This window comes from Lepisosteus platostomus, chromosome 4 (assembly GCF_059453375.1).
Source record: "Lepisosteus platostomus isolate fLepPlt1 chromosome 4, fLepPlt1.hap1, whole genome shotgun sequence".
Lineage (NCBI taxonomy): Eukaryota > Metazoa > Chordata > Actinopteri > Semionotiformes > Lepisosteidae > Lepisosteus > Lepisosteus platostomus.
Window position 1 is genome coordinate 46,239,521 of NC_142614.1, and position 11,006 is coordinate 46,250,526.

An 11,006-nucleotide genomic window follows, 5' to 3' on the forward strand; every position below is an offset into this window, starting at 1 on the left:
GCCTCCTGGTTTTCGTTTTTGCCTAGCGTATCTGCTCAGTGTCATTCTCTAGTTTTGAGTCCTGCATAGGATCCTATTGCCCTCGCAGCCCTATCTAACAAAAACTCCCAAGTAACGTCTAAGAATCTGCAGGCCTCTTGCTTCAGCTAATGCCAGTGTTCATACTTTAGTCTCCAGGAAAGGATTGAATACTGTAGGTATGTTTTTCATGGGAGAATAGCCAGGAAGAAACTGGTACACACTGTATCATAATGTTATGAAACACTTTTACACATGACTATGATTATTTGTGTTTATCTTAGTGTTCCTTGTCCTGATCATTCATTTAGACCTTCAGTTTAGTTTTATTGCTTTAAAGAGTTTCTCTGCTCCCTCAAACAAATGATTGTTGGCAGCTAACTAAATTTCTGATCTAAGACACGGCTATAAAAAGTCTTAAGTCTTAAGAGTCACACTGACATGAAGCTGAAAATGGATTTATCAAGAACTGAACCTGACAAAGTGTGGTTGCATTAGTTGTGGCTTATCTGTAGGTAGTCCACAAAGTGGTGGAGTCAAGAGGGATAAGGATGAACAGGTCCTGCAGAGCGAGACAAAGAGAATAAGAAGAAAAAGAAGGTTTAGTTTATGATGGGTGATGGGAGAGCATCCAGGTGATGGTTGTGAGACAAAGAAAGGAGGAAACCTGAGCATCATAGGGAAGAAAAGAAAGTTTTGACAATTACCAGAATAAAAACAATATGGAAGGTCAAGAGATGACCTAGAGAGAATATGCATTGAGAGAACAATATGGAAGCCAAGACAGAGCTCTGTGGTCACCTATTGCAAGTGGAGCAGGCAGAAAGTGAGCCCCACTGGAGACCTAATACAGTATGTGTGCCCAGTGTTGTAGAAATGAGAAACTTTGAGAGGCTTGAGCAGTGTCAGAATTTCCCTGGTCAGTGACTGAAAGATATCAGAGAGATTGAGGAGAAATAAGATAGAGAAAAGGGAGGCAACATGAGATAAGTGAAGAGGAAGAACACGCTGGTAAGCTCAAGTAAACTATTAATAAAACCTGCAACTTAAATGTAATGTTTCACATGATGACCAGTTTATTATTTTTGGCATGTTCAATGTTTTTTTAATTACACAATCAAAGAATGAATTACTGTATACACACAAAGGTATTTAAATCTAACATGAAATTTCCTAGTGTAAAAGCAATGAAGTATCCAGTATACACTTGTTATTGCTGTTGTAACAGAAAGAATAAGGTTCTGGATCCCGAGATGAAGTTAAACAGATGAGTTTATTGCATTCAAGGAACGATAAAGCCCAAGTATTGTTTCCCGCAAGAAACAACAAAACTGAAGTATTGTTCGAAGTGCCGGTACAAACTTTCAGATTATACAGGGTTTTCCTGCCGCTTCTGATGTCACTCATTATTATGGTAAAGGGGGGAGGTCATGGTGTTTGGCCAGTTTACAGCCTTTTGGCCAAATGGTCAGGGATTTAAGTTACCCTCTGGGGTTTCATGGCTGGCATCTGGAACCCTTATCAGTTCTCCCTTTCCTGACAAACTCCTGTTGCTTAGAACAATCTTCAGGCAGAACAGACTTAAGTTAACCCTTTTTATATCTTGTATCTTACTCCATTGCCAAGTAAGAAATACTCTTGCATCTGTACACACTACAAGACATACATAGTGCATTAATGTGCCGGTGCTAATAACAGGTAATGCATCCCTTTTACCCTTTTATTATTTGCACATAATAATAAGAAACTTTATTATGATACAAAATATTTCTAGATATGCAGAATATTAATAAGTAACAATAAATGAAAAGAAAAAATCTTATCTTGCCAGCAATACTGAAATGAGAGTATTCTTAAACAGTGATACTGTGATAAACTAACATTTAAGCCAGAACATTAACATGTAAACAAAGTGCTATGACTGTACAGTTTTCTTCTATGCACGCATAACCCATAAGTAATGACTAAAAAAAGTAATCTTGCTATTAGTACTTGTATTTCAATACAAGCAGAATCCAAAAACATATTTCTAATACCTTCAAACATAACAATTATAAGTAAAATCTTGAACAGCTTCCAAAGATGAAGCATATCATAAAATGACTTTAGGTCCTTTGCAAAAGTATTCACCCCCTTCTAATGAGGTCCCTCATTTGTTGAATTACAAAGGTAATTTCTTCAATTATAAATCATGTGTGCACATCTTTTTCAAAGTGATCATTTTTAATAAAACAACTGCAGCCTGAAACCCTTTGATTCTCAAAATATGTTATTGCACCCCATATCAAAAAGTGTCAAAGGAGGTCAGTTCTCTAAACCTTAGATACATCATAGCTATAGAATGAAAGAGACAGAATTACTGTATATATAATTTTAGATTTGCAGTAAAATTAGGGATACATGAATGATTACATACTTCTTATGATTACCTTAAAATACATAGATTTGGAGAAAACAAAGTCGTTGTATTCACATACCTGTGCTTAAGTGATTTACCTTCTAAACCAGTCTGGCATGTCTCACGCCAAAAAAGGAAATGTTTTACCCGCGGAGAGTGTGTGCACCCCAAGTTAAGAACCACTGATTTAGACCAAAAAAGTTCAAATTTTGCTTTGTCTGACCACTAAACCTTTTGACACACTTTTTCAGTATCAATTAATTTTTTTGTTGCAAAATCTAGGTGGGATTTGAGATGCGTTTGCTACTTTGCTATATGAGAATATGACTGAGATATTGTTGACTCATGATTAGCATGTCCCAGAATAATGTAGCTCTTTCAAAGTCAGCATTAACTTCACATCTCCAGCCAGTTTCTTCTTGCATGGCAGCTCAGTTTGGAAGAACAACCTGATCAGCAGTGTCTGTGAGGGATGATTCATTTTCTACTTCTTTTTGATAAACTTAACCATACTCAAAGGGATATTCAATGTCTTTGATTTTTTAGACCTTTAACCTGGTTCTGCCTTTCTACATCTTTATGTCTACAGACTACCAGAAGCTGTTCAATGAATTGAGTGATTCTTAAAAGTAAATTCTTTACACCTGCACTAATTTAGGTTAGCCACAGTAAAGGGGGTAATTACTTAATATAGTATACAGTATGAATATGTTGGATTTGACTTTCCAGTGTTTGATGTTAAAAGGGGAACTGCAACACTATTTTTATATTTCAGGGTTAGAAAGAATCAGCATTGATACTGTAAGTGCTTTTCAAAAAACAATAAAAGTAAAAGGTACACAGTGACTTCCACTTTACATCACAAAACAGACAAAATTTCCACAGTATCTCCAGGTACGCATTCCATTTGAGTGTAATAAAATTATATAACTGAACACATGATTTATTTATGTAAATCACTTTATCCCACCTCCCAGGTCTTCACCGGTAACTTAAAGAGAAATATAAAAGCTGCTAGACCTCCAGAACTCGACGAACACAAGTATATACTATATATATATAAACTTTCTTATTACTATTAAGTCTAAAAATAAAAGTAAGACTTTTTCATTGTTCAAGAAAAATATATTTCTAAAACACATAAAGGCATAAAATATTAATCCACCACCTTACTGTATATCAACTGCTCAAGGTTGGACTGCAAGGTTTCCTTTTTACTGTTTTGGTTGCTTCTTGAATGTGAACTGCTGGCCATCCCTCGGTTGCTCTTACACTGCAGGAGACTATAGACCTTCTTCTGATATTGTGAAGACCCAAAGTAGTAAATTACAGGGTCCAGACAGCAGCTCACACTGCCAATACACATGGAGAGAAGATAGACCATGTAGGACTTATCACTGTATCCAGTGGCAAACTGAGCATAGTGAATGAGCAAGACAATGTTAGTTGGCAGGAAACAAACTACAAAAACAATGAAAACAGTAATGGCCATGAAAATTGCTCTGGACTTCTTGGTCCTGTTGTCTGCATTGGAAGCCTTGAGGCACCGAATGATACGGACATAACAAAAAGTGATAGAAACCAACGGTATGAAGAAAAAAATGGAGCTGAAAATTGGAAAGAAGTAAAGGTAGAAGCCTTTAAACTCTTCAATTCTCAGTGCATCGTGGCAGGTAGTAATGCTCAGCCGTGGTAAATAGACAGTCTGCTCGGATAGGAGAATGGGCATGACCCCGCCAATGGCAAGGAGCCACATGGTGCAACACACAATCATGGCATTCTTCCGTCTGCGCCAGGTGAGAGACTTCATGGGATAAACCACAGCCAGTAAGCGGTCCACACTCATACACATCACAAGCAGAACAGAGCAGTACATGTTGCAGTAGAAGGCAGAAGTTACTATGCGGCACATTGCAGGTCCATATCCCCAGTTATTGCCATTGAAATGGTAAGAAATCTTAAAGGGAAGGAGAAGGACAAACAGCAAGTCGGCAACTGCCAGATTCAGCATGTATATCGCTGCAGGCTTCTTCGGACGAATTTTCAAGATGAACATGATGATTGCAATGGCATTCAGGGGACAGCTGATGATGAACACCAGGGTATAAACAGTAGGGATAAGAATGGTCGTCAGAGGTCCAGTGAGGTATTGCGTGGCTTCTTTTGATGTCGACATACTGGTGTTGCCATCTCCAATTCTGTTTGTGAAGACTGGGAAACCTTTGTCAATCAACTCTGACATGGAAAGATCAAATCAACAAATTAAGTTAAAGAGGAGCCTATTTTAAGGTAGGCAGCAGAAAATATTAATATTATAACAGAAGTAAATACTAGCTTATATGCTATGACTTTTTCAAATGTAAAGTTTACATACAGTGCCAGTGGACATTTCTTAGCCTACACAAACTTAATCACAAACTTAATTAGCTTTTTTTTGCTCTGTAGATATCAGTACACAGGAATGTCTTTACAGAGTCCTTATAATACTGATAATAATGTTTGAAGCAGTGGCAGTTAGCAAAATGTGTGCACAGAAGATGCATTATGAGGAATTCCACAAAAAGGTACATCAGGCTATTATTGAACCTAAGCCCCAAAGGATATGAGGAAGCCATACCACTGTTGTGTTATATATCCAATCCTGGATCCAATATCCAATAATAAGTATTTATGCCTCTTATTAATACACAATTTAATAAATGGCTTCTTTGCATATATTACAAAAAGTATGGAACATTTCATTTATTATAAAAAGAAACACTGTCACTATGTTTTCCATCTCTGACTTGCATCTTCCAAGGTGCCTAGATCCCACTCTTCCACTACATGCAGCAAGGCCCTCTCACTTCCGTATGAAGTGTGCACGAAAGTAAACTATTTAGTGACTAGTGAGTCAGAGTTTTTGGCTGAAGTATCTAACCTGGCCTTTCCCTACCACACAAACTGCTTTAACCAGATGCTTTAATGAGTGCTGACATGCCCAGCAGTGGCAGAATGGCTGATATGTCCCCGTCTGAGTATGAAAGTAGGCTGCAGCTTCTTCCCTAAACTGCACTTAATTACTTTCTAGCAATGTGAAGGACCTGGAAGAGTGAAGACAGTCCTTCACAGACCCTTTGTAATAAAAAAACTACCTAAGAGCACTGTATTTTACTGTGGTCTTTCTGTAGTTTCTATTTATCTATTTGTTGGCAGTTCAACAGTGTTGTCGGGTTAAGGCAAAACTTTAGCTCTCTTCTGACGTCCATCTGCCACTATATGTAATGTGTATGCAAACACAATAAACAGCTTGAGTCTCCTTGCTTACTGGTCTCTGCCAAAGCAGACAAAGTGACATGTGTTTCAGGGGGACTCCCCCATAAATAAGGTGGTGCTCCCAAGTTGTTACCAGGGACACAAGTATAGATGAAAACTGATCTGATGAAAAGGCCTTACTACTAACCATCCTCTTTCAGTGTTGTATGATCTGCTGTCATCTGCTTCAACTCCCACTTGTATTGCTGTAGGACCCATTGACTGACTCTTTCACTTCTTGGTCTGGATCTCTGTCCGAGCTCACTCTCAATTCCCAGACAAGGACTAGTAACCGTCAGGACATTGTGGATGAACAGAGACTGACTCCAAGTCTCCCAGTCTCTGACTCCTGTGCTGTGAAGTCTGGTGATATACTCTCTACCTTTGAACCAGGAGAGCCTGGAATATCTCCCCACTTCAGAGATGTCTTCACCTCTTAAGTCAGTCACATAATGAGACCACCAGCATGCTCTCCTCCTCTGGGTCAAAAGTTAGGATGCCCACTCATAGCTTTGGACAATTACACATTTTTCTCAGAGAAGCTTTCTGGTGGTCTCACCTGAGTTTAAAGGTACACCTCTTCAGGGATGCTGCAAAATCTTCAGGTGTTCTGCTGCCTTCTGACTGGCCAGGATGCACAGCGTTACTGCAGGGGGTTATGCCTTTTTGCATGCCTCACTGCTACAGTTATACCACGCTCTGCTACTGGTGGGCAGTTCAGCCAGTCTGGAGGAAAGTTAGTCCCACATGGGACTCACCCACATCACCACATGTGAAGTCTGACTTCTCCCAGTTCTTCCAAATTGGCTTCTCTGTCCAGCTGACTAGACTCTGTATCTCATGTGGGCATCTCTGTCTCCAGGACTTAATGGTAGGTACTGTACACCTCTCCTAACTGATCTGGCATTTTCCACTTCCAGGAAGCTTCCAGACATCACTTCTGATTGCTTGCCACTCTTTAAGCCCAAGCAGTGAGGTCTACTTCTCTCTTGATATACAGTCTTCTCAATGTGAACATCATTGCCACCACCTAAAAGTCCACTACAGTATATATTAGTCTACTCAAGTCAGTCTGGTAGATTTCTAAAGGTGTGCAATTTCATCCAATACATCACTGAGAGAGCAGTTCCTCATTTGCTGAGGTTGCAGGCTTCCGTTTCACTATTTATATCTCCCAATTTTCCATAGATTATCCATTTTAGTATTTTGTTCCATTAAAACGAGACTTTGTTTGTTCTTGCCTACCACTCGTTCTTTGCCCCAGTTGTGCTAGTTCTTTGCTACTGTAGCTCAGATTCAGATGTACTGCATATCAATGTAGCCAGCAGAGGAAGTGAGGAAATGGGGTGAGAAAACCAGGAATAGAAAGGACAGATAGACAGGCAGATAGTGCTGACTAGAAAGCAGGACAAGGGGGTATTTACCACAGCGCAGACTAGTCTTTGCTCAGAATCCTTAATAACCAAGGTGGCGGATTCAGCAAATATTTACTCAAGGAGAAGAAGTGACATGTGCACAGCAGGGAAGACACGTGTTGGGAATAGGAGAGGAAGCAGCTGAGAGTGACACTGACGTTCTTGGCAGAGGAGGGGGATAGGGTGGTGGCAGAGTGAAGAGGAAAAGAGATCAGCAAAGGGGAGGCAGAGGAAGGAGAGGAGCGGAAGTCAGATTTTGAGTGGTTCCATTTGGGATGTGAGGGATTCCAGGTGGAAATGGCTAAGAAACAGGAAGAGATATATAAATAGACATAAGTATCCCAGAGGAAAGAGAGGAAGAACTGAGCATAAAAATGAATTGAAGAGCTGAAGGAGAAGGTGAGAGGAGTCTATGAGCAAGTGTAGAGAGTGGAAATAGCAGGGAGCCCACTGTGGTAGAGGCCTGTCTACATGTTTTGGGGATCCATGTTGGGGCACATAAAGACCAGTGAGTAAATTTTGAATCCAATGTAGGACATCTAGGAGTTCCAGTGACTTCAATCCTTCAAAGGAATGGACAAGTAGAGTGCATCCTCCTCACTTTTTAGCTCATCAGTGTGCAAGCTTGTATGCTGGTTATCTGGGTGACTAATCTTGGTATAACCCTGGAGCACTGCAGGCCTGTAGACATGCCTTATAAGTGCATTGAAAGTAATGTGTTGAGAAATAAAAGCTTTGCTCCAGACCACATGATTCAAATGGAGTGAGATAAAAAGGCAATTGCGAATACATTTTGAGACTGAAACTTGCTCCTCCTAGATGAAGTACAGCTGAGCATTTTGCACCCATCAGAAGCAAGATCACTGCCTAGGGACTGGCCTTAAAATGTGCAGGAAAAGATCTCTAAAGTACTTTATAGCACGCAAATAAGGGCTTGTCTGAGCTGCACCCTAACCAACAAGCTCACTATATTGTCCATTGCAAAGAGTGGGGAGCAGAAAGAACTGAACTCCGGCTCTTCTGGTTCAGTGTGTGGTGGGGGAGCTGGAGAAGCAAAAGCAAGATTCTGCATCACTGCTCCCAGATGTAGAAGGATGTCATAGCCCCACTGACTAACCAGATTTCGTTGTTGTATGATCACAATGAAGCAACCATAAAGGAGCAGTGGGCTAATGGTGCAATAAGAACAGATACAATATTTGTGCAGACTCATGCAAAAATTTGTATAACCTGGAATGCTGTAAATTATGGGCAAGACTGATCTTTTTGTATTCAGATGAGGGGCTAGTGGTTAGTGGTTAGTGCTGCTATGTCACAGCTCTTGACTTCTGTATTTGTGTCTGAGCTGCCTGTCTGTGTAGACGTTGCATGTACTCCCAACAATCATGTGATTTTTCACCAGGTGCTCTGGTTTTCACCCATAGTCTATTATGATGCGGTCTAGGCTGATTGACAACTCTAAATCAGTTTTTTTTTTTTCCCAAGGTGAGCTGCCTTTAATTTTATGCCAAACATAAGATTGTTTCAGTAAATTTACAGTAAATGGCAAGTTTTAGTCACCTCTTCTTGTGGTTCACCCTCAACAAAGCCTTCTCACTTGAAATCCTGTTGTAAAATTCACATTGAAGTGAATGAGTGAATGGTGGTTTTCTATACTTTATATCCTGGGGATGCCAGTGTGTATGTCACGACCACTAACCGGCCCAGACCAGCTTCCAAGAGGGCTAATCAGTTCCAGCAGCAGGGTGTTAATTACAAATTTCTCATCAGACGCCTTACCATGCGGCAGGCTGCATTATTTAAGCCTCCCTTACCCGTGTATCGCTGCTCGGTATTGAGTTCTCTTCTTGTTGCTCTACCTAGCGTTGCTTTTCCTTTTGCCTTACTGGAATTTTGACTTCACCTTTTGCCTTTGGACTTCGGTTCTCGTCTCGCCCCTTGGATTGCTTGCTACCTGTGACTATTTTCGGATTTGACCCTGCCGCTCTTGTTTCGACCTTGTACCTGTCTCTCGTTCTGGATAGTTCGCCACCAGTGCCTTTACCGGATCTTGACCTACTGTACCTTACGCCATCGGACTATGACTCAGCTCCAGGTTTTGCTCTGTTCGCTTACTCGCCTCCCAAGGACTCCTGCATCTGCATCAGATCCTTTTTCACCACTACCTAGCTTCGGTACAGTGTATTCAAGACCTTCAACTGTTGGTTTTGGATTTACAGTATGTTTGCATTGCAAGCCACTTGTTTCATAGTAGTGGCAAGATATGCTTACATCCTCTAGTACAGTAGAAACTTGCAGATGAATTATTCTGAGAATTCTTTTATAGCCTTCTTCCAATTTGTGGAGGTCAATGATCATTTCCCTGCAGTCTTTGAACAGCTCATTGTCCTCAGCCATGATGATGATCCTACTATTGAAATATTTTTTATTATTTCCTTTCACATCCCAGTGAAACATGAAACCTTTAGAAGTTTCTACATGGTTGAAGACCCATCCATTGCACTTTCAAAGAGCAGAACGAATTTTTGATTAGCATTTGTTGAATTTTATTTAAAGTAATACTTAAAGATGTGAATAAATGTGATTTGCTTTTTTTTCTAGAGTTCAGCTAATTGTTTTTTCAGGGCAAATATGATTTTGTTTTGTGCAATATGGTTGCATTTACTACTTGTGCTATATAACAATATAATATCATTAGAATGCTTTAAGTGAAATTTTCCAATCCTTAACTAATTCCACTACATTGGTGTTTGTTCATATGATGCTTTTTGTTCATAGTCAATTGAAAATAAAACTGATGGGCACTGTAAAGAATTTGAAATTAAAGTTGTATATATATATGCAACAACTCCAAAACGTTAAGGTTTTTAAACACAAGAAAAACGGTTGTTACGACAGACACGCAGTTATATTAATAATTTGCTACTGTTAAAATATTAAAACAATGTTTTAGTTTAAAATAGAAATGTAATAACTCATGCAAGTAATTTTAGTTTGTTAACAAACTTTGTAAAATAGTACTCACCCTTGTTCCTTTCAGTTGTATGTGTGATACACGTTGGAAAAAAGGTTGTTGTTTGGAAATCCATGACAGTTGTCTTTTAATTTTTTATTTTATCAGTCCCCGACAAAAATAAGACGTGAATAAGGAGGCGTCCTTTATGAATAGTTCTGTGGTGAAAACGTAAGAAATAAACCTACCAGCACTATATACTGTATGCTGTAATCTACAAACTGTGCAGCTTCGTAAGTGTAGTGCCTTCGCGGACGCTTCGGTTCTCTTAAAAAATCGTATCGGTTGTAAAACACCCGCAGTGAATAAAACAGTGATGTCAGTGTAGAATTGTGACTCAGACTATGATATACAGTACGTGACAAATGATATTGCAACTACGAATCTCTAGGAGATAAGAATCAAGTCAAATTACCAACAAAAGGGGATTTCAATGTATGCAGGGAAATATTAAAGTAATTGCCCTCTCGCTCTCAGATGTTTAAAGTCCTTCTTGTTAGCAAACACACTTCTAAAGCCTCACAGACATATTTATGTCACTTGTATTTTAAGGTGCGTTTCTAGCACTGCGCTAATCAGGCAGGTTCCTTAAATAACTTCTTAGGAAAGACACTTTATTTTTTTTTCTGCTCATACAGTAAATATTTGCATGGGGTTTGTAATCAATACTGACCTGTTACTAACGTACGAGTTGCAAAGATACAGTACGATGGTTGCTGAAAATATAGCTTATATACAGTAAATATAAGTGGACTTAAGGAAAAAGCAAATGTTCGTTGTGTAACTGTATCCATACATTGGATTTGCTACTGTCCGTGTGTCTTTTATCAAGAGTTTTCTAGTCACAAATAAGGGTCCCAATTCTTAG

General features: G+C 39.4%; 1 protein-coding gene across 1 annotated transcript; it reads right to left on the bottom strand.

Annotated features, from left to right (window-relative positions):
- Positions 1 to 2,501: 2,501 nt before the first annotated feature.
- Positions 2,502 to 10,748, bottom strand: LOC148673248 (proteinase-activated receptor 1-like). The gene is made up of 2 exons (XM_088629635.1): positions 10,151 to 10,748; positions 2,502 to 4,651 (listed from the first exon to the last, which is right to left on the bottom strand). Exons 1-2 carry the CDS (start codon positions 10,212 to 10,214, stop codon positions 3,573 to 3,575), a joined length of 1,143 nt encoding a protein of 380 aa, XP_088485761.1. The 5' UTR covers positions 10,215 to 10,748; the 3' UTR covers positions 2,502 to 3,572.
- Positions 10,749 to 11,006: the final 258 nt, after the last annotated feature.

What these genes read in the sequence shown, in the direction of transcription:
- LOC148673248 (XM_088629635.1), bottom strand. Translation starts at nt 10,214, where the DNA reads ATGGATTTCCAAACAACAACCTTTTTTCCAACGTGTATCACACATACA. An exon ending in TACAACTGAAAGGAACAAGG is followed by an intron (nt 4,652 to 10,150) that starts GTGAGTACTATT and finishes TTTCCATGTCAG; the next exon opens with AGTTGATTGACAAAGGTTTC.